At 45.5% G+C, this 27362-nt stretch overlaps 2 protein-coding genes across 10 annotated transcripts in view; one reads left to right on the top strand and one right to left on the bottom strand.

Moving 5' to 3' along the window:
- The window catches only part of SDHB (succinate dehydrogenase complex iron sulfur subunit B), an 18031-nt gene extending 13227 nt beyond the window's left edge, over nucleotides 1-4804 (bottom strand). Inside the window, exons 1-2 of the mRNA XM_060237912.1 lie at nucleotides 4484-4804; nucleotides 861-991 (exon numbers count right to left, since the gene is read on the bottom strand). Of these exons, the coding sequence (XP_060093895.1) occupies nucleotides 861-991; nucleotides 4484-4660 (308 nt within the window). The 5' untranslated portion in view covers nucleotides 4661-4804. The remainder of the gene's footprint in view (nucleotides 1-860; nucleotides 992-4483) is intronic.
- LOC132571205 (uncharacterized) lies at nucleotides 4568-27362 on the top strand. Of its 9 annotated transcripts, none has more exons than XM_060237918.1 (5): nucleotides 4568-4779; nucleotides 18256-18297; nucleotides 19734-20167; nucleotides 21802-21888; nucleotides 26750-27362. In XM_060237918.1, the coding sequence occupies exons 3-5, from the start codon at nucleotides 19879-19881 to the stop codon at nucleotides 27298-27300; spliced, it is 927 nt and encodes a 308-aa protein (XP_060093901.1). In that variant the 5' UTR covers nucleotides 4568-4779; nucleotides 18256-18297; nucleotides 19734-19878; the 3' UTR covers nucleotides 27301-27362. The 9 variants fall into 9 exon arrangements, with proteins under 9 accessions (XP_060093901.1, XP_060093905.1, XP_060093900.1 ...); XM_060237922.1 differs by having other exon boundaries at nucleotides 4706-4779; nucleotides 21805-21888; XM_060237917.1 differs by lacking the exon at nucleotides 4568-4779 and adding an exon at nucleotides 7917-7964 and having other exon boundaries at nucleotides 19783-20167.

Below are 27362 nucleotides of genomic sequence, written 5' to 3'. Positions count from 1 at the left end.
GAATCTCAGAGCAGCTCACAATCGCCTTTATCTTTCTCCCCCACAACAGACACCCTGTGAGGTGGGTGGGGCTGAGAGGACTCTCACAGCAGCTGCCCTTTCAAGGACAACCTCTGCCAGAGCTATGGCTGACCCAAGGCCATTCCAGCAGCTGCAAGTGGAGAATCAAACCCGGTTCTCCCAGATAAGAGTCCGCACACTTAACCACTACACCAAACTAAGCTCTCCCTTCATCAAATATGAACTTTAAAACAGTCTCCTGGGCCACTTAAGGTGCTAAAAATGGAATACGTTGTTCAAATAAAAATAGTAAAGGGGGGGAAATGAATCAAAAAGAGAAAGACCTAATTAAAAATTTGAGCAGGGCTTTTTTTTGTAGCAAGAAATCCTTTGCATATTAGGCCACACCCTCTGATGTAGTCAATCCTTCTGGTGCATACAGTAAGCCCTGTATAAGAGCCCAGTAAGCTCCAGGAGAATTGGCTACCTCAGAGGGGTGTGGCCTAATATATAAAGGAGTCCCTGCTACAAGAAAAAGCCCTGAATCTGAGTATCTCCACATGAACACAAACACACCTCCAAACAAGAGTCTTTGTGTGACGCTTCAAAGATTGTCAATCTGAAGCCCCAGTGGGGGAAGAAATTCCACAGGGTTGGCATCAGAACCAAAAAGGCCCAGCCCTCCTCCCTGGGTTATCAGGCCTGTGATGAAAACAGCCACAAGGAAGCCAAGGCCCCGTCACCTTCTTTCTGGCAGTGGAAGAAATCACAGACTTTGGAACTGGGTCTCCTGGGAGCAGGGGATTCCCCGCCCGGCGTACAAAGCCCTCCCTGGAAAGAAGAAACTGGAGCCGACTCACTTGTTCAGGTCCACCTCGTAAGTCTGCATGTGGGGCTTCTCTCCGGGGCTGTCCGGGTTCCACCGGTAGATGCCAAACTTCTTGATGCGCGGGGATGCCTCTGCGGCCGCTGCATGCGCTCTGCGACAGATCTGAAAGCGTGCAAATGGAAAGATAGTTCCACAAACCTCTCCCAGACAAAGAGACTGAGAGACAGCAGGAGTCAGAGGAGAGACAGCAAGCGGGATCTTGGCTGTTCCCATTCCACAACTGAAAGGTTCCTTTCTCATTCTGATGACAGGGGGCGTGGGAAGGGTATTGAATTCAGTGGCAGTGAGGTTTCCTGAAAGCTACACGTTTCAACCTCTGCTTCCTCATCCCATCATCCAGCACAGCCATGGTGCACTGGACAGAGTAGAAGACCCTGGGCAACCTGAGTTCAAATCCCTGCTTCTACCATGGAAGCTCGCTGGGTGACTTAAGACCATAACAGAAGCCCTGTTGGATCAGGCCGATGGCCCACCCAGCCCAACACTTTGTGTCACACAGTGGCCAAGACCCAAGTGCCATCAGGAGGTCCACCAGCTAGGTCAGAACTCTAGAAGCTCTGGGGCAGTGATGCTCTGTATAATATTATAGGTGCTTGGAGGAAGCCGGGCAACATTGAGAGGGCTTCTGGAGTTCTGGACCCGCTGGTGGACCTCCTGACATGTAAAAAAAAAATAAAAAATACTGACTACCAGTTGTGGACTTATTCTCCGGAGGCTATCTTGCTGAGCTAGGTAGCTATGTTTCCAAAAGAATTTCAAAACACGATTTTTCATATGATAACAGCAGCTGGAATCACCTTTGGAAGATATTAGAAGTCAGATACTATTCTGCCAATGGACGAATGGATTATGACATGTTAAGCCTTTTTGGCAATCCAACTGGCGTCCTTAAAAAGAGGCAAGGATAGCTCTCAACTGAATACAATTTGGCAAACTTTCAAGAGTTGCTCAATGGAACCCTGATCTTAAATAGGCTAGGCAAGCCCAATGTCATCAGATCTTGGAAGCTAAGTAGGTTCGACTCTTGACAAAAAATGGGACGGGAGACCTCTGTGGAATACCAGCTGTCGGGAGGTATGGGCAGGTTTTATTCAGCCACCTCCCTGAATATTCTCCAGGCCCCAGTATGGAGCAGTCACCAGAGGTTACCATGACTTCCAAGTGTGCGTGAGCACACCCACAAAAATTTTTTTTGTTGCTCAACAGATGTAAGTAAGTGAAAGATTTCATTGGCATGTTATCTCAAAAATTCTTCCCAGTGCATTATGCAATCTTAATTAAGTTAAATAAAGCAAAATAAAGTGCCTGTAGAGCACCTGCTCTAACCACTCTACCGTGCCTTCTCTCACTGTGTTTTGATCCAGTAAGCATTCACTGGCATTTTCATTAATAATATAGTAATAATAAACGTAACAATTCCCCCCATTCAGGTGTATAACCGGTATCCTGATCTGGATGGGGTCAATCTGATAGCAGTTAAACTAGGACTGAGGAGAAGGGTTGCCAACTCTCAGTTGGGGAATTCCTGGAGATTTGGCAGGTTAGAGTAAGGGGAGAATGGAGTTTAGGGAAGAGAAGAACATCAGGGTACAATGCCATAGAGTCCACCCTCCTAAGCAGCCGTTTCCTGCAGGGGAACTGATCTCTGTGACCGTTTGTAATTCCTAGGGATTTGCAAGCCCCACCTGGAAGATGGCAACCCTATCAGGGATCTGAGTTCAAATCCCCCCTCTGCCAGGAAGTTTCTCTGCCAGTTTGGTGTAGTGGTTAAGTGTGCGGACTCTTATCTGGGAGAACCAGGTTTGATTCCCCAGTCCTCCACTTGCACCTGCTGGAATGGCCTTGGGTCAGCCATAGCTCTGGCAGAGGTTGTCCTTGAAAGGGCAGCTGCTGTGAGAGCCCTCTCCAGCCCCACCCACCTCACAGGGTGTCTGTTGTGGGGGAGGAAGGTAAAGGAGATTGTGAGCCGCTCTGAGACTCTTCGGAGTGGAGGGCGGGATATAAATCCAATATCATCTTCTTCTTCTTCTTAAGTGACTTTGGGCAGCCCAGCCCACCTCACAGGGCTGTTGTTAGAGGTCCTCTGGTCCTCTGTGGCCACCAGTTAAGGATGGGGGGGCGGACAGGGTTGCCAAATCTAGGTTGGGAAACTCCTGGAGATTTGGGGCTGGCATCTAGCGAGGGCAGGAAACTCAGTGGGCTACAATGCCATACAGTCCACCCTGCAAAGCACCCATTTTCTCCAGGGGAAATGATAGGCTTGCCAAGTCCAATCAAAGAAATATCTGGGGACTTTGGGGGTGGAGCCAGAAGACTTTGGGGTGGAGCCAGGAGCAAGGTTGTGACAAGCATAACTGAACTCCAAAGGGAGTTCTGGCCATCAGATTTAAAGGGACGGCACACCTTTTCAATTCCTTCCTTCCATTGGAAATAATGAAGGATAGGGGCACCTTCTTTTGGGTCTCATAGAATTGGACCCCCGGGTACAATTCTTTTTGAAACTTGGAGGGTGTTTTGGGAAGAGGCGCCAGATACTATGCTATCTCAAAAAACAGCCCCTCCAGAACCCCAGATACCTGTGGATCAATTCTCCATTGTAGTTTATAGGAGTCAGTCTCCATAGGAGTGCCCAGCAGGCATTTCCCTCCCCACTCTTGCTTTCTGATGACCCTGAAGCAGGGGGTCCAAACCAGGGAATCCTCTGCCCCCACCTGGGGACTGGGTAACCCAAAGAGCAATGTGGAAAAGTAAAGCAGGAACAAAGTCCAAAGGCATCCACGAACAACCCACCTTACTATGGAAAACTTTACATAAATAAATTACTTATTAAAGAGACAATAGTTGCAATACATAACCATTCATACAAAGCGGCTGCTTTAATCTGCAGAAAAGAAGTTTAGCTATCACTTTGATTCAGGATTAGTGAAGCTTGTTAAAGCGTCAGATGAAACAGGGCTATATGCGCTTCCCTGTCGCTCAATTGCACTCTGCTGCTCATGCGAAACAGCAGTGTACTGCTTTTCGCTTGTACATCTTCCCAGCTTTAAAAAATGCGAAGTTGCGCTGTGTCGCCTTAGCGGAATAATGCTGTGAATTCTTCTATACACACATTATTATCTTCTTGGAATTGTACTTCACGGCTTTTCAAGGCTTTCCCTGGACTTCTGTCAACAAGAAAGGAACTTTTGATTGAAAGATAAGACTTTGTCTTCGGGGATCATGTTCTTGTCTTAGTTTATGGTTTTGTAATTACGTATTACAACTATTGTCTCTTTAATAAGCAATTTATTTATATAAAGTTTTCCATAGTAAGGTGGGTTGCTCGTGGATGCCTTTGGGCTTTGTTCCTGCCCCACCTGGGGATTGACAACCCTAGGAAATGACCTCTGTAGTGCAGAGATGAGCCATAATACCAGGGGATCCCCCGGCCCCACCTGGAGGCTGACATCCCTAGTTGTGCGCACTCCCTGGAGAAGGGGAAAGTCATGCAAGCCACCCGGCTCCTTGATGGATGCGAGTGTCCTCCCTAAGCAAACATGAATTCATAGTCTCATTATTAGGCTTATAGGATTTCTCCCTTCCTCCCCGCCTCACCTGTACGGCCGCCCGCAGAGGGCCGCCCCTGAAGGACACGGATCCCGCCCTCCCCACGGTCACGGCGGCCGCCATCTTGCGTCTCCTGACAGCTGGTTCCGGAAAAGGCGACAAGCAGAGGCGAAAAGGCCGCCGGCTTGGATGCCGGGGATGGACAGGCGGCCTCGATGACGACATCGGAACGGGCGGGACTTGGCGGGCGCCATATTAGGAGTGGCCGTTGTTTAAAAAGCCACACCATCCGTCATGCTGGAAGTGGCGACGTCCGCTGCCGGATAAGCGGCCTGCCATGTTGGGTGAGTGGCGGGGCGATAGCTGGCCATGTTTGTAGGTCGCTCTATTGGAAAAAGGGAAGGGGCGGGAGAAGCGGGAATAAATTAAACGGACAGCCATGTTGGGAGCTGATTGTCTCCTCTGAGGCGCCGTTTCCGCCCCTCGAGCAAAGAGACCGTAGCCGACTCTCCAAAAATAACCCAAAGCGTAAGTGTGCAGTCAAAAGAGCCGTTTCTCTAGGGCTTTTTAAAATGTCTACAACGACCTAGGGAATCAGTTATTTCGACTGTACCTCCGTCTTCCGGGTCAATTTAGAAGCGTCTCGGCTAGGCTCCCTTGCCTAAGAGTGGCAAGGAACAGCAGCTATAGAAAACAAAAGGAGAAATCTGGGATTCTGTTTTAAACTCGATTAGAAAGATCGCCCCCGTGCCCCGTAAAACGAAAAGCAATAACAGGGTAGTCTTCAAAAAGCAATAACTTTGATAGTCTTCAAAACTCGGGGCATCATATACATAACATATATCATATTCAGTTTTTTATTATTAAATTGCCAATACTTCTTGGGTGAAGGGGGCATAAAGTACCGGATATTATATATGTAATGGTTTATATTTAATTCATTTGTACTCTGCCTTTCTCCCCAGTGGGGGGTCCAAAACATCATTCTCCTCTCCTCCATTTTATCCGCACAACAATCCTGTGAAGTAGGTTTGGTTGGTTGAGAGAATGTGACTGGTCCAAGGCCACCCAACAAGCTTCCATGGCTAGAGTGATGATTCAAACCCTGGTCTTCCAGTTACGAATCTGATGCTTATAATCACTACACCACACTGGCACGTGCTTGAGACGGAGTGGAGAGTGGTGAATTCAAGAAAAGTTTGCAACCATCCTGCAGTGTAGTCCAATCTTATAGCAGCGGGGGGGTGGCTGGGTTGGGAAAGTGGTTTCCTGTAACCCAGCCTTATTGCAGGTGGGGGCATTTGGTTATTGTTGATAGGGATAGAGAGAGGAGCTCCTTTTTGTTAGGTTAGGATGAAAATTAGGGATTGTTGGCCTTTTTTCTCCTTTTTGTTGTTTTTCAAAAACTGTTGAGGAGAGGCTAGGGAATAAGAGTGATCCCGGACATGACCCAGCCAGCCCCTGACCCCAAAATAGGACTGCCCCCCCACCCCGCAGAGTTCCTGCCACCATCCTACAAAAAGGTTGGCCTACCTTGCAGTTAGGGTTGCCAAGTTCTCCCCAGCTTCCGTTGCACGCTGGCCCCTCTAGGCATTTCTGGGGAAACTCCATGGTTTTCCTGGAGGCTCTAGCATTTTGGGAGGGAAAAACTCTATGGTAGAGTTTTCTCTTCCAAATTGCTAGAGTGTCCCGGAAAACCATAGAGGTTTTTTCCTGGAAACGCCTAGAGTGGTTGGTGCGATGACATTACTTGTGGGTGACATCATCATGGTATCAGTGGAGGTTCCCCCCCCCCCCGCCAGCCCAGTGTGGGCCAGCGGGTTGGGAGCCTCCCAGTTGGAAGAACCCTGCCTGGACCAGGTGCCTGGCAGCCCTATGCAGAGTTGTAGCAAGTACTATGAGAGACAGCAAATCTGCACAGCAGCAAAAGGGAACTTCCATGGCTCGCGTCCTAGGCAGTTCGCTCTGCCCACCAGTTTCTGTTCCCCTTCTGCTGCAGAAGGAGGCCTAATTCATCCAACTTCCAAGCCAGGCCTTGAAGAAGAAGACAGACAAGCAAGTGAATGCATATGGCAGCTGTCCTATCCGGTTCGGCTCGTGAGCCACAAGAGAACCAAGTTCAAATCCAGGAAGCTCGCAGGGTGACCTGGGGCCAGTCACTCACAGGGTCATTTTAAGGAGGAAAAAAGAGAACGGCATAAATTGCTTTGGGTCCCCACTGAGAGAAAGGCTTCTAATGGGTATGGATAAAAGAAAAACAAGCTGCTTTGGGTTGCTATTGGGGATCAAAGCAGGGTATAAATAAAAATAAATAAAGAACAGGGTATGTATAAATAACTACCTGTTGGGGGTTTTTTAATCTCACTTCATATACTAAACTCATTCACAGTCCTTAGATCTGCATTCTCACCAAGCAGGGCTATACAGCTGCTTTATTTCAGTGTATTTCTTATCTGAAACAGCAGAATACTGCCTGTAATTGTAATGCAATGAATCAGAATGGCATTTTGAATGGCGCTCCTCTGGTCTGGCAGAGGAAACAACATCACAGCTAAGGAAAAGATGTCATCCGTTACCTCCACACTTGAGAGGAGACATGACACCAGGATCATATAATCACGCAACGTTCTTAACACTCTGAGGCATTTATTCACCTCTTTTCTCCTGGAAATAAATCTAAACTACAATGACCTTATAAACTTAGTTTGTTATTTCTGTTTGCATCTGTTAAAACATTTCATTATATCGTATGCTTGTACTCAGGCCTCAGATTCAGCAGGAGCTCACAGGAGCACAGCTCCTGAACCTATCTGAGGGTTCCCCCTCTTCCTCGCCACCTACCTTGTCCGTTGGCATATGTGTAGCATCATGTATCTCATCGTATGCCTAAGAGCAAAATATTACACAAATATTAAAATTAAACTATGTTTTTAAATGATACTGAGCAAGGACACAGATTAAATTTAAAGAGTTACCTCACCAAAATTGTCCAAAATGGATCGCAGCCAGCGTGCCAAGAGGAATGTGTAGCGCACTGTAGCTGGTGCTCAGCTTTAAAATACCAAGGATCCGATTATGCAATCGTGGCCCAATCAAGGTGCATGGTGTGTAATTAGAGCAAAGGGCATGAGGGAACAGTTTAACAATTACAGGTACATGGGGAATCATAACAAGCTACAAAAATTGTTTCACAGATCCTCCAAAGAAACACATGACTTCACACAGAACCAATCGATTTCATCATTCAAACCCAGAGGTTTTAAAACTTTAAATGACAAAATCGATTGGTTATGTCTTATGTTTCTTTGGGGGATCTGTGAAACAATTTTTGCAGTTTGTTATGATTCCCCATGTACCTGTAATTGTTAAACTGTTCCCTCATGCCCTTTGCTCTAATTAACACACCATGCACCTTGATTGGGCCATGACTGCATAATCAAATCCTTGGTACTTTAAAGCTGAGCACCAGCTACAGTGCACTACACATTCCTCTTGGCACGCTGGCTGCGATCCATTTTGGACAATTTTGGTGAGGTAACCTAATCTGTCCTTGCTCTGTATCATTTTTTCAACATAGTTTATTTTTAATATTTGTGTAATATTGTGCTCTTTCTCTCTCTCTCTCGGCCTATGATAAAATACGTGATGCTACATGTATGCCCTTGACCAGGACATAAGGATGTATTCTAAGAGGCCACAATTACATCTCTTAGCCTTTGTCACCTTATTGTAACTAGTCAATTCTGTAATATCATTATTTAATAATGTGGTAGCAATAATTTGTACCAATGTATTGTTTCTCTCTTTATTACAGAAACTTTATTTTTGGTCCAGCATTGATTGATTTATTGTATTGTGTGATATGAGCCTGTATGTGTGTGTATTTGTTTGACCTCTGAAAAAGACCATTTTAGGTTGAAGTGGTTCCCTATTGTTGTTGTATTATTTTATTAAGTAATGATGGCCCCTAAATGCTTTTAACTTTCTGTAATAAATACATGTGCTTTTGGTTATGATTTCATTTAAAATTTTGCTTTTAATTCTTGGCCCTTTTTATATATTAACCTTCAGGTTCATTGATCCCATTTGGGGGGTTTCTTTCCCCTCTCTGTTTTTCTTTCTCTGGGCAGATCAAAACAATGGGTTTTTTTCCAGTGGCAGCTGCTGCCACAATGTTGATTTTATTCTCTGAGTTGTCTTTCCCAGTGCATTGCTTACAATTATACCCCTTTCCCCTGGGCTCCAGTTCCTCCAGCACGCACTCTGTGGGTGCCCCCACCACCCCATGTCAGAATTCCAAAGGTGCCCACAAGCTCAAAAAGGTTTGGGACCCCCAGTCTGGAGGGATAAGGCCTGGCCACAGCCTGCAATGCTACATCCCCGGCCCAGGTTTTTCATTCCAGGCAGGTTCTGGATTATGTCAATTCCTGGAGATTATTTTTTTTTTGGGGGGGGGGGGGGAGCCTGGGGTGAGACCTAGGGTTGCCAGGTCCAGTTCAAGAAATATCTGGGAACTTTGGGGGTGGAGCCAGGAAACCTGGGAGGTGGAGCCAGGAGCAAGGTTGTGACAAGCATAGTTGATCTCCAAAGGGTGTTCTGGCTATCACATATAAAGGGACTGCCCTCCATTGGAAATAATGAAGGATAGGGGCACCTTCTTTGGGGGCTCATTGAATTGGACCCCCTGGTTAAAAAATATGAGGAAATAAGCTGCAAAAAGGTAGCCACGGAGAAACTGAAGTAAAAAATTCACTTTAATCACAGTGAAATACATTCACACAGTAAACATCACAGCACACTGAAAGTAGTTTCTCCAGTGCTAAATACCCCAAACTTACATTATGGTCTTATGTCTACTACATAGGAAATATTAGGCAAACAGCACAGAAAATATCACTGCAAACACCTGAAAAACAGTGTTTATAAAAAGGAACACCAGAAGGCCTAGAGCAACAAAATCTGTCACCTTCCACATAAGGATAATCAGTCTTCCTCTTCCTCCCCCTCCCCTCCTTCCTCCTCCTCCCCCTCCCCTCCTCTGCCCCTGGCATCAGGGCTATCAGCTGGTTGCCCGGAACAGCTCTTTGTTGGTCCTCTTGCATCTCTGAGAAAAGCTGCCAAGAGATTCCCAGGCAGTGCCCCCACACACACACACATACCTTGCACGCTGTGGTCCTCAGAAGACCCGGGCCCAGTTTTAATCTTATGCTCATATTTGTCAATCATCTTGCAGAATTGTGCATAATCCTCCTCAAGAGCTTTGCGGGCTTCTTCTAAGATCATTTTATTCTCCTTTATTTGCTTAAAGAGCTTCCAAACCCCCATGTAGTGCTCCCACTGTCTTCACCAGCTGTCACCAGGTCTGCCTGTCTCTTTTTTGAGTTCAGGCCTCCCTGGAAATTGGGTATTGCTGGGTGTTTCTGAGGGGTGCTGCCGCCCTGCCTCCACAGTGCAGAAGAGGACGTTCGTGGCCCAGCATCTAAGAAACAGACAGATAGGATCATATTCCATCAACACACTTTATTATTCATCTAATAGAACTGTACAGGAATAGGGTTGCCAAGTCCAATTCAAGAAATATCTGGGGACTTTGGGGGCGGAGCCAGGAGACTTTGGGGGTGGAGCCAGGAACAAGGATGTGACAAGAATAATTGAACTCCAAGGGAGTTCTGGCCATCACATTTAAAGGGACAGCACACCTTTTTAAATGCCTTTCTTCCATAGGAAATAATGAAGGATAGGGGCACCATATTTTGGGGCTCACAGAATTGGACCCCCTGGTCCAATTGTTTTGAAACTTGGGGGGTATTTTGAGGAGAGGCACTAGATGCTACACTAAAAAAATGGTGCCTCTACCTCAAAACATAGCCCCCCCCCCCCAGCCTTCCACTGCCTAAACCATCAGCCTGGGGGAACATCTATGTTTGACAGGCCCTGCAGAACTGCATTACGTTAAATCTACTCCAGCACTCACACCCACACACCTCAGCCTCCTTGAATGTGTACTTTTGGTATGCATGGATCCAGGGTTTTTTTGGTAGACAAAGCCCAGCAGGAACTATTTGCATATTAGGCCACATCAGCATTGTTTCACACATTGTTTTTCTACAAAAAAGCTCAGCAGGAGCTTAGTTGCATATTAAGTCACATCCTCTGATGCCAAGCCAGCTGGAACTGTGTTCTTGTGTGTTCCTGCTAAAAAAAAAACCCACATGGATATCCGTGTTTAACCTTTATTATTGGCTTTGACTTTTTTCTGCAAACACAAAAGGTTGTGGTTTCTTTAATTATTTCAGGAAAAAACAGAGCACTCCTCCAGTGTATGTCTGCACAATGGTCCATACTGCAACGGTGGTTTTTTGCATTAGGTATCTGGACCCACAGCTGTTCTTAGGGTTTATTTCAATCCCTCCCTTGATTGCTTTATTGCAGGGGTGGCCAACGGTAGCTCTCCAGATGTTTTTGCCTACAACTCCCATCAGCCCCAGCCAGCATGACCAGTGGCCGGGGCTGATGGGAGTTGTAGGCAAAAAAACATCTGGAGAGCTACCGTTGGCCACCCCAGCTTATTGGATAAGAGTGTGTAGAGGGATGGAGGGGGAAGTGGGGTGCTTTTACATGTGGAGGGGTGGGGGCCTTTGCAAGCAGGTGGGGCTGCTCAGTGACAAAGCAGAATTCCAGCCAGCCTCACCTCCACCCACCCACCCAGCTTCAGACACCAGGCTGAGAGTTGTCATTTCCCCTCCACCTGCGGAGATGAGGTGCCACACTCTCTTGTAAACAGATAAGAGCTGAGAGCTGGTAAAGTGGAGTTTGTTCTTACTCTCCCTGTGTGTTTACTTCCTGTTTTATTTTTTAACAGGTTGCTGAAAGTCAGAGAGAGAAAAATAAACGTGCTTTTAAGATGCTGTTGTTGAAGCATGTTTAGGCAAGAAAGTAAGGTTGCCAAACCCAGTTCAAGAAACATCTGGGGACGTTGGGGGTGGAGCTAGGAGACATTGGGGTGGAGCCAGGAGCAAGGGTGTGACAAGCATAATTGAACTCCAAGGGAGTTCTGACCATCACATGTAAAGGGACAGCACACCTTTTTAAATGCCTTCCTTCCTTAGGAAATAATGAAGGATAGGGGCACATTCTTTTGGGGCTCATAGAATTGGACTCCCTGGTCCAATCGTTTTGAAACTTGGGTATTTTGGGGAGAGGTACTAGATGCTATACTGAAAATCCAGTGCCTATACCTCAAAAAACAGGGCCCCCCCCAGAGCACCCGATACCCACGGATCAATTTCCCATTATTCCCTGGAGATTGGATTTATACCCCATCCTTCACTTGGAGTCTCAGAGCAGTTGACAATCTCCTTGCCTTCTTCTCCCCAGAACAGACATTCTGTGAGGTAGATGGGAGTGAGAGACCTCTGAAAGAACTGCTCTTAAGAGGATAGCTCTGCAAGAACTGTGACCGACCCAAGGTCACTACAGCAGCTGCATGTGGAGAAGGAGTGGGGAACCAAACCTGATTCTCCCAGGTAAAAGTCAGTGCGCTTGACCACTACACCAAACTGGCTCTCTTGGGCAGGGGTAGAATTCTAGCAGGAGCTCCTTTGCATATTAGGCCACACACCCCTAATGTAGCCTATGCTCCAAGAGCTTACAAGGCTCTTTTTTGTAAACTCTGGGAGGATTGGCTACATCAGAGGGGTGTGCCCTAATATGCAAAGGAGCTCCTGCTAGAATTCCACCCCGGTTGATACAAAGCCCAACTTCCTGCACCCCAAAAAAGTACCATGTGCTTCCCCGCCTTATCTACTCCAGCACTGACCCCCACATCTCCCCACCCCCCAAACGTGTAATCTTGGCATGCATGGACCTCTGTGTTTAACCTTTAAACTCTGAGAGTCTTTACGTACACCGTGCTCTTGGTTTTTTTGCAAACAGACAAGAGGCGAGAGCTGGTAAAACGGAACGTTTGTGCTTTCTCTATCTCAGATAGTGCCTTGTGTGTTTTTGTTTTATTTTGTGATGAGGTGAGTTGTTGAGGCAAAATGCATGAAAGTCAAACGGAGCAGGAAAAAAGAAGCACTTTTGGCAAGCCTAAGCTATGTGGGACTCTCAAAATGATGCTGGCCTTCAGGTGGGACCTAGAGATTTCCCAGAGGTCAGTTCTAGAAAATGGGGGATTCAGAGGGCCTTATATTTTCACCAGTGTGGGCCCTGTCCTCCAGAAGTTTCCCAACTTGGACACAGTCAAACACCTGCGTGCGTGTCTCTTTTCTAAGCCCTGCCTTAGAGGAAGTCAGGACAGGGGAAGGAGTCAAGCTACTTTTTAAAAATTATCAAATCTTTCTTGCTGTATACCACCCTTCATAACCAGCTGAGGAGAAGAGAGACTTCCTGGATGTTCACTTTGGGCAATTTATCACATAGCCTGAATGAAGATATTGACTGGTTCTGTATGTATTGATGTGCCCTGTATGTTTCATTGTTCAAAATTTGTTGTATTTCTTTCCCCTCTCTCCCCTTCTTCCCTACCCCTCCCTTCTAGAATTTTCAGCTGGTTTTCACATTCATCAGTGGGGCTACGTTATCTTTCCTGCCCTCCAGCATCAATATGAGTGGGCGTCAACATGGCAGATGCGGTTCAATGTGGCCAAGTGCAAAGTAATGCACATTGGGGCCAAGAATCCCAGCTACAAATACAAGTTGATGGGGTGCGAACTGGCAGAGACTGACCAAGAGAGAGATCTTGGGGTCGTGGTAGATAACTCACTGAAAATGTCAAGACAGTGTACGTTTGCAATAAAAAAGGCCAACGCCATGCTGGGAATTATTAGGAAGGGAATTGAAAACAAATCAGCCAGTATCATAATGCCCCTGTATAAATCGATGTTGTGGTCTCATTTGGAGTACTGTGTGCAGTTCTGGTCGCCACACCTCAAAATGGATATTATAGCATTGGAGAAAGTCCAGAAAAGGGCAACTAGAATGATTGAAGGGCTGGAACACTTTCCCTATGAAGAAAGGTTGAAACGCTTGGGACTCTTTAGCTTGGAGAAACGTCGACTGTGGGGTGACAAGATAGAGGTTTACAAGATAATGCATGGGATGGAGAAAGTAGAGAAAGAAGTACTTTTCTCCCTTTCTCACAATACAAGAATTCGTGGGCATTCGATGAAATTGCTGAGCAGCCAGGTTAAAACGGATAAAAGGAAGTACTTCTTCACCCAAAGGGTGATTAACATGTGGAATTCACTGCCACAGGAGGTGGTGGCGGCCACAAGCATAGCCACCTTCAAGAGGGGTTTAGATAAAAATATGGAGCTGAGGTCCATCAGTGGCTATTAGCCACAGTGTGTGTGTATGTATAAAATTTTTTGCCACTGTGTGACACAGAGTGTTGGACTGGATGGGCCGTTGGCCTGATCCAACATGGCTTCTCTTATGTTCTTAATATTAGGCCTCCTAGGACTCCCACATAAATTCCCTTCACTTTCAGTTGACACATGGGCACATGCTGTGATTAGAATGACAGCTAAGAGCAGGTCTGCATGTGAAAATATTTTTTGGGGGTAGCACTTTTGTATTTGTGTATGTGTGCATGTGCACACCTGGAAGTCATGGCTGACTTAGAATAATAGAATGATAGAATCCCAGAGTCGGAAGGCACCATACAGGCCATCTAGTCCAACCCCCTGCTCAGTGCAGGATCAGCCTAGAGCAGGGGTGTTGAACTCATTTGTTATGAGGGCCAGATCTGACATAAATGACTTTGTTGGGCCGGGCCATGTCAGGCTGGCCATGTGTGTTCCTATTTAAGATTAGGTAGCAGAGATATAAACGTTACAAAGGACACAGACAAACACAATTAAAGGTTTCAAAAAATAATAAAACATGCCTAAAGCATTAGCATTCGTTGGTCTTAAGTGTGCTTTCTTTGTATCTCTTCCATTGGATCCAGGGAACTAAGCAAAGGAAGCTCTGCCTCTTTCCTTCCTTCCTCGGGAAACCAGGAGGGGCAGGAGCTTCAGCCAACAGAAGAGAGGATTGGCTCAGTAGCACTGTTGTGCGATTGAGAGAGCCTGGCAAAGCAAGCTCTCCGTCCCCCCTTCTTCTGCAAGAGAGGAGCCTCAGCCAATGGAGAAAATAGTGGTTTTACTCTGTAGCTCCTGTGAGATTGAGCAAGCACTGCAAAGCAAGTTGTGATGCAGAAGGAAGCAAGAGAGAAGGAGAAGGAAGCAGATGACAGCCAGTTTCTTGGGGGCCTGATAGGAGCCCTCCAGGGGGCTAATTCGGCCCCTAGGCCGCATGTTTGATACCCCTGGCCTAGAGCATCCCTGACAAGTGTATGTCCAGCTGCTGCTTAAAGATTGCCAGTAAGTGGGGCTGATTCCACTTTTGAACAACTCTGATTGCAAAAAAAGTTTTTTCTAATATCCAGCCGGTGCCTTCCCACCCTTAATTTAAACCCATGATTGCCAGTCCTCTCTTCTGCTGCCGACAGGAACAGCTCCCTGCCCTCCAAATGACAGCCCTTCAAATACTTCAAAAGAGCCATCATTTCACCCCCTCAGCCTCCTCTCCTCCAGACTGAACATTCCCATATCTCTCAGCCTTTCCTCATAGGGCTTGGTCTCCAGGCCCGATCATCCTGGTTGCTCTCCTCAGCACCCACTCCTTTCTGTCCACTTCCTTTTTGAAGTGAGGCCTCCAGAATTGCACATAATACTTCAGATGCGGCCCGACCAATGCAGTGTACAGGCCGTACCTGTTGTATCATGTGCAGTTCTGGACCCCAACTTCTGGTGACCCCTACTGGGAAATGGAGGTAATTCAGCCACCTCTCTGAATATCCTCCAGGCCCCCAGAAAGGGTCAGTCACCAGAAGTTGCCATGACTTCCAGATGTGCATGCACACACACAAAATAGAAAAATGCTTCCCCCTCCCAAAAAAAGGACCAGGCAGCGAATGATTTGAAAGACTAGAATCCTGGAGAGCTGCTGTTTAGACAATACTGACATTGATGGACCAAGGATCTTATTCATTATAGTTACTAATACAAAACAGAACCATGTAGCACATAAACACAATTCAATGCTCGCAGTTGCACAAACCATATTTTATGGGAAACAATTCCTAAAAATTATAGAATCGTAGAGTTGGAAGGGACCTCCAGGGTCATCTAGCCCAACCCCCTGCACAATGCAGGAAACTCACAAATACTTCTCCCTAAATTCACAGGATCCTCATTGCTGTCAGATGGCCATCTAGCCTCTGCTTAAAAACTTCCAAGGAAGGAGAGCCCACCACCATCAAAATATGTTAAATATAATCAAACCCAATACTCAAAAGGTTGGCAAGCAGTGTTCCCTCTAAGCTGAGTGTGAGCTAGCTCACAATTGTTTAGCCTCCAGCCCACACATTCTTGCCTCAGCTCAGGAAAAATGACCCCAGAGCAAACAAATTTATGCAGTAGCTCACAGCTTTAATGCCAGGTAGCTCACAAAGTACAATTTTTGCTCACAAGCTTCCACAGCTTAGAGCAGGGGTGTCAAACATGCAGCTCAGGGGCCTATCAGGCCCCTGAGCAACTGGCGGTCATCTGCTTCCTTCTGCATCCCAGCTTGCTTTGCAAGGCTTGCTCAATTGCAAAGGAGCTACAGAGCAAAACCTCTGTTTTCCCCATTGGCTGAGGCTCCTCCCTTGGGGGAAAAGGGGGGAGGCAGAACTTGTGTTTCCAGGCTCTCTCCTTTATAAAGTTTATAAAATTTATATCGCTGCTACCTAATCTTAAACATTAAGATGAAGATAAACACATGGCCCGACTCCACCCAACATGGCCCAGCCCACCAAGGTCTCATTTATGTCAAATCAGGCCCTCATAACAAAGGAGTCCGACACCCCTGGCTTCGAGGGAACACTGTTGGCAAATATTAGTCATATGAGAGATGGGGGGTGGGGGAGAGAAACCTGCAATGTGGCAGGAAGCCCCATGGTCCCAACGGCACATGCCTGCCTCCATGTGGAAAATACTACCCACTATTCCCAGTAGCATACGATCCTTCAGGATCTCCAGTGGCGGTCTTTCGCCCCCCTTAATGCCCTCATCCCTCCAACTGGAGATGCTGGGTCTTTCTGCATGCCATCCCCCTTGCTCTGCCCCCGAGTCAGGGCCCTTTTCCTGCCCCTACAGGGCAGCTCTTGCCCTTCTCATGGATAAATCTGAAACAAGCGCGAGAGGCTGCCTATAAGCGGCAAGGAGAAAGAGTCTGGGTACCTAGAAAAGGCAGGAAGTGTGGGGTTAAGGGGGGGGGGCGGTTGCAAACAGTGAAGCCCCTTCCGTTTCCCCTTCCCCTCTCTCTTCCGGCTTTTGAATGTCTCAGTCTGGTTTGGAGAGACGTTGCCACACTTTGGAGCAAGCCAAATCCTCGGGGTTGCAACCACAAAGCTGCAAGGAACCGGGGCTGGGGGTGAGTTCAAGCGGTGGGGGTGGGAAAGGAAGCACCAAAAAAGAAAATCTGGACGTTCAAGAGGAGGCTAGGTGCAAACCAAGAGGTTTGGGGGGTGGGGGGGTTTAAACATCTACTTTCCTTTTTCATCAAATAGCCTTCAGGGCACTTTGTATCGGTTCATCCACGATTCAAAATGTAAACTGCGGGATAATTCATTGAGAAGAATTGCTCCAGCTCTGTCCCCCAAAACCTGCACAAAGAGGAGGCAGGCAAAATTGAGTCAGGAATAGATCAAGATGGGTAGCCATGTTAGTTTGTCTGTAGCAACAGAAAAAAAGCAGGAGCTCCTTAAAGACGAACAAAACTTCCATGAGTCACTGCTCACTTCTTCAGAAAGCTCATCCCTTGTTACAAATTTTGTTAGTCTTTTAAAAAAAAATTGATGTTGTTCAGTCGCACAGTCGAGTCCGACTCTGCGACCCCATGGACCAAGTCACGCCAGGCCCTCCTGTCTTCCACCATCCTCCAAGTCTGCTCAAATTCGTGTTTGTTACATCAGTAACGCTGTCCAGCTGTCTCATCTTTTAAATGTATTTTATCTTTTTAATCTTTTAAAATCTTTTTAAACATATTTTTAAAAAAATACATTTATACAAATTTATATATATTATTTTATATAGTAGCCTTCAAAATAGTTTTGAGAGCTTCTCAGGTTTAAAAATTTGTTGTACGTACCAAGCAAGCTATTACATTCAAGGAGCGTTACCTCAATACCACTAGTCCATTCTAATAATTTTTTGGTTGTTGTTCAGTTGCACAGTCAAGTCCGACTCTTTGCAACCCCGTGGGCAGTTACACCAGGCCCTCGTGTCTTCTACTGTCCAATGCAGTATTGTTCTTTGCAGCATCGGACTGTTCATTCACCATCAGACACATCCACGGCTGAGCGTCCTTTCGGCATTGGCCCAGCCGCTTCATTCTTTCTGTGGTTACTAGTACTAGCACTCCGCTCTTCCCCAGTAGCATATTGGGCACCTTCTGACCTGAGGGGGCTCATCTTCCAGTGCCATATCTTGTAGACAAGCTTAAAAGAATAACAAGTCATGATAATACCAATTCTTTGGTACTACCTTTTCCCAAGCCAGGTATTCTACTACTTGGAACAAGATCGTTTGAAATGGGTTTTTGGTAGCTTTGCAAGTTGGGCATCAAGAATTGGCTTGCAATTTTACTGTAAATAAAATGCTCCCGTAATTTATTTTGCCAACAATCTAGAGAGGGTCTGGTTTTATCTCTCCATTTCATCATGATCACCATTCTGCCTATTGCTAAAAGAGTGGAAGTTAAACTTATTTTGCCATTGTTTTCTACAGGTTCTGACCAGTTGCATAGCAAGACCATCTCTGGCATAGAAGGTAAGTTAACTCCTGTAATTTTTTGAATTTGTACCAGGATTAAATTCCAAAATTTTTTGATGACCGAGCAATACCACCAGCAGTGTAGGAAATTTTTATCATGGCCAGTTTTTCCAACGTTTTTTACTACTTGAGGGATATAGACAATGTAATCTAATTGGCAGCAAATGCCATCTATGTATAATTTTAAATGAATAAAATTGTATGCTAAAAAATCTTAGAGGTATTACTTGGGGATCTCCAAATTTGTTAGTCTTTAGGGTGCTCCTGGACTCTTTTCTACTTAGTCAGGAATTAGCGCTAGAAATATTTTCCCCCTGCCCATAGACTATATGTCAACCCTGGGATACATAGAAAGGTGTGCATCTGAGCATGTGCAAAAGGCAGTTTCCTTGGGGCAAAATAAGACGAGTTCTGTGGTTATCCAAAATGTATTGCAGCGTGAGCTTTCATGAATCAGAGCTTCAGATGCATTGGCATGTAAATCCAGAGCTGTTTTTATATTCTGAAGGGAGGGGGAGTGTTACAAAAAGAGAGTAGTTCAGAAAGAGCTTCCATCCAAAGGGCAGTCTGTTCACTCAGAAAGGGTGTGAAACATCCCTTGTATGCAAAAGATACAAGGCTCAACTCCAAGGAAAAGGTTAAAGGTTGTAGATGATGCAAAACACTGCTTCCCGAGACCCTGGGAATCTGCTGCCAATCTGAGTAGAGCAGGGGTGGCCAAACTGTGGCTCAGGAGCCACATGTGGCTCTTTCACACATATTGTGTGACTCTTGAAGCCCCCACTGCCCCATTGACCAGCAGCTTGGAGAATCCATTTAAAGTTAAAGTTGCTTTCTTTCCACCTCTCCTTCCTTCCATCCTTCCTTCTCACAAACATCTGGCGTTTATTCTGTGTGGCTCTTACATTAAACAAGTTTGGCCACCCCTGGAGTAGAGTCTCAGACCATGATAAACCAATAGTTGGATTTAGTAGACGCTTCTCTGCCTGAAACCATGGAGAGTTGCTACCAGCCAGAACATTTCAGTGGGGTCAGCTTATTCCAGTGTCTGACTCACGAAAATGTCTTCGCTCTTCTTTCTACCCTGTGCAATTGCCGTGCAGTAAACAGGCTGTTGTTTCCCATTTGCTGTCAAAACGTCTTCCCACAAAACTGCAGGATCATCATCTTGCAATTTTCTATGCAGTTAGTGCTTGTATTTTATACACTGGAAGATGCTATTGTTTCCTTACAATGCACATTTGTTTCTTTGTTTATTGTTACTGGAATGTGATTGTTGGAGTTTAATGAGTACCTATTGGCCATTTCCTGGGACGTCATTAGTGATTGTTGAAATGACTGTCCCTGTCCTGTACTTGATACGATTTTGGTTTTCAATAATCTTTTGAAAAATCTGTTTTGATGTCTCCCTGTTCTGTAATTTATTTTAACAGTTTCCTCCAAACTCAGGACTTTGCCTCCCAAACCTGTTTTTATCTCCAGTTTGGAAGAAACACCATCCCCCCAAGAGAAATCTGTCCAGTCCAAATTAGAATAGCTTTCCATTCATCTTGAACAAGAGCAAGAAGAACATTTGTCATGGCCATGCTAGAAGAGGAACCATTCATCCAAATAAAACTGGAGGAAGAACCATTCTTAACAGGTGGAGTAGAGGACCGGTCGCCCATTCGCATTAAAGAAGAGGATGGATTGTATATTCAAATTAAAACAGAAGAAGAACCATTTGCTCAAATTAAGGTAGAAGAAGGACAGTCTTTACAGGTCAAGCAAGAACAACAGATAGTTCAGATCAAGCTAGGAGATGAAATATACGACCAAGATCCACAGAAGTCTGGAGCAAACAAGTTCAGTGGAATCTTTTACAGACGTGAGTATGACTGAGCAGAACAATCTGTATATCTTCTTGGGTTTGTGCAGAAATGTGTCCCAAATGCTGTGTGAGACCAAGCCATCTTGGTACTTCCTACACGTGTTAATTCACTTCTGGGTCATGTCTTGAAAGGGTTGGCATAAATAGTGGCCAATATCATGTAGAGACTTCCAAACTAGTTTTTTTTTTTTTTTGGGGGGGGGGGGGAGATGGTATTTTTGTATTTTTATGTGCGTGCATGTGTGTTTGTGTGTACCTGGAAGTCATGGTAACCTCTGGTGACTGACTCCTACTGGAAGCCTGGAGGATATTCAGATGACGTGATGACCTTTAGAGGGCAAAAGGTCTGAATGGCCCCAAAGATCAGGAAAGGCTGCCCATTTCCTTGAAGTGGCCATAAAATGGGAGTCCTTGAGAAGACGTTATTGACAGTGGGTTGGCGCAAAATTTATCAAAGGAAGAGACAGAGCTCAGTGGCAGAACTTATGCTTTGCACGTCCAATGTCCTGCGTTCTACTTCCAGCCAAAAGGATCTTACATGAAGGGCCTTTTGTTCCAAAAAGGTGCCTTTGTCCTTCTAGGGTTGCCAGCCTGCAGGTTGGGCCTGGAGATCCCTTGTTATGACAACAGATCTCCAGGCTATACAGATCAGTTCCCCTGAAGAAAATGGTCGCTGGGGAGGCAGGCCATTGCTCCACAGTGAGGTCTTTCTTTTCTTCAAACTCTACCCTTCTCAGGCTCCATTCCCCAAATCTCCAGAGATTTCCCAGTTCAGAGCTGGCAGCCCTACTCCTTACATCTCTGCAATGAAAGGTGATAAGTACTTGTTGCACATAGAGTTATTAAATTATGTTGATATCATCGTAGTCAGTTGCTGATTTTTACATCCAGAAATCCTCCCATAATGGCTGCCATGGAGAAAAAGGCTGTCATGGATGGAGTGTGTGTGGAAAATCCAATCTTTCCCTCCCATATAGCAGCTTTTCAGCCTTTGCTGAGGTCTTTCCCCAAACTTTGGAAGAAAGCAGATTTGAGAAAGATCAAGGGAAAGAAAATGCAGGGAAATGCCAGAGAAAACGCACCACAGTGCTGTGGGGAAAATGGGGTGGGGGGGGGCTTTCCCAACACCGAACCCAGGGCAAGTAACCTGTGTGGAAATGGCCTAAGTAATTTCATTTGATATCTTTTAGGTACCATGAAGTGCAGTGCAGTTCCCAGGTAGTCTTAGAGCCCTTAGATAGTCTGTTGATACAAGTACCTCTTTTGTGTCACAAACCTGGATCTGCATGGAGGTAAATCCAGATGGATAGCCATGTTAGTCTGTCTGCGGCAGCCAAAAAGAGCCAAAGTCCAGGAGCACTTTAGATGAACAAAACTTGTGGCAGGGCATGAGGTTTCTAGAGTCTCTGCTCACTTTTGTGGGTATGAGCTTTTGAGAGTCACTGCTCACCTCTTCAGGGTATCTGGGAAAGTATCTGGGCAACACTGGTGGGGGAAGAACATGGCCGGGGGCAGAACCTTGACAAGACACAAATCTCCATGCTGGTGGAGGAAGGTAAGTGTGACCAAGTTGTCAGCACCCAACCAATAATTGCAGTCATGACATGTTGCCTTTCTGCCTTTCCCTGCAGCAGAGGGACCACAAGCAGCACACCCTGAAGAGGGCTCCCAGGTTCATCCTGACTTCACACCCGCCATTCCGACAGCTCAGCAGCCAGGTTGGCCATTGCTATGATTGCAACTAAAGCATGTGCCTGTTGGCGTCTTTGTCTGAAGTCTAGATTTATGTCTTGCTCAGCGCTTTTTCTGTAGCAGGAACTCCTTTGCCTATTAGGCCACACTCGCTGATGTAGCCAATGCCCCAAGAGCTTACTATAAGAGCCCTGTAAGGTCCTGAAGGATTGGCTGCATAAGAGGGGTGTGGCCTAATAGGCAAAGGAGTTCCTGCTACAAAAAAAGCCCTGAGCAAGACAAAACAATGTTGGCCTAAGGGTGGCTGTCACTGCATTCCTCCCTGCTTCTTAGGACAGGAGGAAGCAGGACTTTTTTGGAGGAGGGAGCTGGTTGGCTTGGTGTCGAGGGTTGCGGCCTAATATGCAAATGAGTTCCTGCTGAGAATGAACCATCATTTGCAATTCTCAGTGGAGACAGTGGCCTAAAGTTTGTGGCCAACCTTGTTTCAATGTTCAGATATAGATTTTATCTTGGGCATTGGCTTGCGCTGTTGGAAGTAACCATTATTAACAAAAAAAAGGTGCTGATTATTGATGGTGGCAGTTCCCTTTGAGGTGGTATTAGGCCAAGGTTCTCCGTTTCACAGAATGGAATCACAGAGTTGGAAGGGCCCAGACAGGCCATCTAGTCCAAACCCCCTGCTCAAGGCAGCTTCAGCCTAGAACATCCCTAACCAGTGTTTGTCCAGTCGCTGCTTAAAGACTGCCAGTGAGGGGGAGCTCCCCACCTCCCTCCGTAGCTGATTGATTCCACTGTTGAACAACTCTTACTGTAAAAAAGGTTTTTCCTAGTATCCAGCCAGTACTTTTCCACCCTTTATTTAATAGATTTATATTTCGCCCTTTCCCATAGTGGACTCAGGACAGATTACAGACATAATAAATAACAGTTAAAACCCAGCCATAAACCAATAATAATAAAACAATCAAAACAAGCACAACAAGATCAAATACAACATAGGCGGTGCGGGCACATTTCACAGATTAAAATGTAGATATTGGCCCAAAATATAATAGTCTTTCACAGGGGTGGAATTCTAGCAGGAGCTTCTTTGCATATTAGGCCACACACCCCTGATGTAGCCAATCCTCCGAGAGCTTACAAGGCTCTTTTTTTGTAAGTTCTCAGAGGATTGGCTACATCAGGGGTGTGTGGTCTAATATGCACTGCAGCTCCTGCTAGAATTCCACCCCTGGTCGAGATGGTAAATTGATAGGTTATTGTAGGGGAGGGCAAATAGATGGTATAGCAGTGACGTAAGGAAGCCCACTTGACTCAATCACAAGCCTGGTGGAATAGCTCCATCTTGCAGGCCCTACAGAATGGTAGTCAATCCAGTAGAGCCCGAATCTCCATGGGGAGCTGATTCCACCAGGTCGGGGCCAGGGCCGAGAAATCCCTGGCCCTGGTCGAGCCAAGTTGGACGTCCTTTGGGCCAGGGATAGCCAAAAGATGTTGATTTATACCCATGGTTGCAAGTCCCCTCCTTGCCGCCAACAGGAATAGCTCCCTGCCCTCCTCTCAGTGACAGCCCTTCAGACACTTACAGAGAGCAATTGGTTCTATGAAAAAAGCTCACAGGAAAAAAAATACCCACGGCTGTAAATGCTCACAAGAAGAAAGCCCACACAGTAAAATGCCCACATGGAAAACCACAATTTTTTATTAATTAAAGTTACAAATACTACTTTGTATTAATTACAACTAAGTTTGTTGTAATTTCCTCCACTTGTAGCTGCTGGAATGGCCTTGGGTCAGCCGTAGCTCTCTCAAGAGTTGTCCTTGAAAGGGCAGCTGCTGTGAGAGCTCTCTCAACCCCATCCTTACAGGGTGTCTGTTGTGGGGGAGGAAGGTAAAAGAGATTGAGAGCCACTCTGAGACTCCTATTCAGAGAGAAGGGCGGGGGATAAATCTACACTCTTCTTCTTTATTGATTTCTCCCTTCCAAATACTTGCCAGAGTCAGCCCTGTTTGCTTCATAGATCTATGAGGCCTTAACTACTACTGCTATTTAAGAAGGAGAAGGAGGCTGCTGACAGTGGCAGCAGTGAGGGGGCTGAATAACATAATTAACATAAGAAGAACCCTCCTGGATCATCAGACCAATCTCCGCGGTTGGGAGGGGCTTATCTTTTAGGTGCAGGATGGGACCAGAGAGGTATGTGAGGGGAGGGGGTTTATAAAGTAGGCCCTGAACATTGAACTTTCCCTTATTTCCAACTCCTCGGTTACCTTATAGCTTTATTTTTTCCTCATAGTGCAGACAATGGAGTTTTCAAGAAGCCAGAAGAACAACCAAGTTATGATTTACTTGGGGTTTGAATATCTCTCTTTTCGCACTGTCAACGGAGTGGTGACTTGGAGGTGCAGACAAAATCGCTCTATAAAGTGCCATGCGATTATGAAAACCAAAGACGGCAACATAGTTCAGGAGCCAACGGAACATTGTCATGACTCCTGTCCTCAGAAAGCAGCAGCTAATGTCGCCAGAAGCAAAATGAGGCAAGTCATGAGAGCAGGAAGCGCTACTCCTCGCAATGTGATGGGAAATGTGTTGGCGGGGTTAAATAATGATATATTGGCCCACATGCCCAGACAGTCATCTCTTGCAAGAAGTCTTCACTATCACAAAAAAGGCAGTAATTTGCCTAACCCGAAACTCATAAATTATGACATTCCTGAGACGTATAGGCAACTGATACTTCACGATTCCGGTATGGAAGATCCGGACAGAATTCTTGTTTTAGGTGATAGAGCTCTCATGCTCGAATTAAACAAAGACACCATCTGTGGAGATGGCACCTTTGATAAAGTGCCAGATATGTTTTGCCAGCTGTACACATGGCACGCCAAGGTGGGGAATTCATATCCGCCCTGTATTTACATTTTACTTAAAAAAAAGACCGTGGACACCTATCACAGAATGTTTGAAATAATGAAGCTGTTGATTCCAGATTTGGCACCTCAAAAGGTTTTGGTTGATTTTGAGAAGGCTTGTATGAATGCGCTAAGGACTGCCTTTCCACGCGCTGAGGTCAAAGGGTGTTATTTTCACCTGTGTCAGAGTCTCATTAGGAAAATCAACAGTGTTGGCTTGAAGACCGAATATGAAACTAATATGGACATTAAAATGATGCTGAAATCTCTTGCTGCATTAGCCTTTGTCCCAGTCAATGACGTGAGAATGGTTTTTGATGAGCTTGCTGCCACGGTTCCAGATGAAGACAGCTACAATGAGGTGCTCACGTACTTCTTTTCAACATACATTGAGGGTGCAGCAGGCAGAGAGCCTCTGTTTCCTATAAGAATATGGAATCACCATGGCGCAGCCCTGGAACGGTCACCAAAAACTGCAAACTGTTGTGAGGGATTTCACAATGCTCTTAATTCCCTTTTCCACTGCAGTCATCCCAGTGTATGGTCTCTGTTTGATGGACTGCAGGTGGATCTGGCTTGCCACAAGCTAACACTGGCTAATGCACACCTAGAGGTGAAAAAGAGGGAACACGAGGCACTGCATGACATGGTTGCCACTTTTGTGCAGCGGTATGAGCAAATGGAAGATAAACTTAATTACTTAAGGACATTGGCTAATATGCAATGAAGAATTATATCTGAGTTATTGCTATTCTTAAATAATTGTTGCTTTTACTATAAGGGTTAGGAAGTCTTTTGCCGTGGTCGCTGGGAGTACCACAATATATTTGTTAAAATGCAAGTAGAGAAACCGAGCTAGCAAATTGACTTATTTTAATATTATCTTATGGTTTTGTTGTCTTATGGTTTTAATTTTTAACAACAAAACAAATAAATAATATTAATTATCGGAAGAATTTAAAGCCATATAGTTGTTCAAGAACTGCATATGCTATGCAGTCTATACATAATTTCATTTAACATCTTTTGGTCTTTACTTCAGAAATTACTTCATACCAACATTTAAAAGCTTGACAAATTGTAAATTAATAAATTTAAAGTATTTAATTTTATTTAAAAATATTTCTTTATATGGTTTAATTTCTGTTGTTATTCTTTTTCTTTCTTAATAAATTTCATTGATAACAAAATAGTCAGTTTTATTTCCTGTATTTTTCCTTCCAGACCTTTACATTCAAGAGCATTAAAGTCCTCTTCATACAGGCTACTTTTGTATAGTAATGAATTAATATACCGATAACTTAGCAAAATTATTATTTAATTATTATACTTGATAAAATTATAAATTGTTGCATGTGAATGTGACATATTTCAATCTTAAAATAACATCATAAAGCACGTTGGTTTTATTTTGGTTATCCACAATTATAAATATCTATGGTGTTTTACATGGTATCTTCCCATGTGGGCTTTTTTCTGTATGGGTTTTTTCCATGTGGGCATTTTTCCTGTGAGCATTTATGACCGTGGGTTTTTTCTGTGAGGTTTTTTCCGGTTCCCAGGATAATCACGTCCCCCCTCAACCTCCTCTTCTCTAGACTGAACATTCCTTAGCTTTTCCTCTTAGGGCTTCGTCTCCAGGCCCCCAATCATCCTTGTCACTCTTCTTTGCACCCGTTCCATTCTGTCCATATCCTTATTGAAGTGAGGCCTCTAGAACTGCAAATTCCAGGTTTCGATTGGTCAGGAATCGGAACATCCCTCCCCCTTCAAATCAAAGGTAACAGTGACTGATTAGGCCTGAAGAACACCTAGTAAGGAGGCCTCTCTTGGCCCACTGTAGTAATGAAACAACCTGACCGATTTAAGGTACCATCGAATGGAGCCGGCCGACATTGGGTCCCAGTTCTGAGGTTTTGAATGTCTGTGTGTGATGTCTGAGCTAATGGTTGCTTTGATTTCTTCCAGGGGGTCCAGCAGACAAAGGGCCCATGGTGCCGCCAGCGAAGTTACCGGCTACAACTCCGCTTGCCAGTTTCAGAAACAGGCGACGGCAGGTAGCCAGTTTGAGTGATGTTGCAAAGAAAATTCTGGAGCAGGAAAAGTCACAGTATGCTGAGGCTATGAGACAGATGGACGCAGAGATACAATGGGAGGAGCGGAAATTTCAAATGATGCGTGAGGAGCGGGAGCGTGACAGGAAGGCTTTTCAGGAATGCATGCAGAAGACCACTGCGGTCATGGAGGTTGCTGTGGAGCTCCAGAGAAACCTAGTCAGTTGGTTTCAGAACACGCAGCGCTTTACTCCGGCCCAGGAACGTGGCCTACCCTGTCCCTCACAGGCACCAGCAGCCCTGGAGCAATTCAGGTCATCTTGTGAAAACAGAGGCAGCAACACTCTGAGGGAAGAGCCTCAGTCTGTGACCCAGGCACCCTCTGGGCTGCTTGCCACACGAAGCAAGGTCAGGGGCAAGAGGCGTTCCCGCGTTGGCAGGAAACGGGCTTATCTTGAGCCCTGATTGTCACAGGGAGCTTCTGATTTTCTGACATTGCAATAAATTTACTTGATGCACAATTAAAA

The sequence above is a fragment of the Heteronotia binoei genome, chromosome 5 (assembly GCF_032191835.1).
Source record: "Heteronotia binoei isolate CCM8104 ecotype False Entrance Well chromosome 5, APGP_CSIRO_Hbin_v1, whole genome shotgun sequence".
Lineage (NCBI taxonomy): Eukaryota > Metazoa > Chordata > Lepidosauria > Squamata > Gekkonidae > Heteronotia > Heteronotia binoei.
Note: the sequence above shows the minus strand (reverse complement) of the source record. Positions and strands in the feature narration are given on the sequence as shown.

Bases quoted from the DNA above. Each gene is read 5' to 3' on its own strand.
- LOC132571205 (XM_060237918.1), top strand. From the start codon at position 19,879: ATGGCCATGCTAGAAGAGGAACCATTCATCCAAATAAAACTGGAGGAA. The intron at 20,168-21,801 runs GTGAGTATGACT...CTTTCCCTGCAG, and splicing joins CAGTGGAATCTTTTACAGAC to CAGAGGGACCACAAGCAGCA. The intron at 21,889-26,749 runs GTTGGCCATTGC...GATTTCTTCCAG, and splicing joins TCCGACAGCTCAGCAGCCAG to GGGGTCCAGCAGACAAAGGG.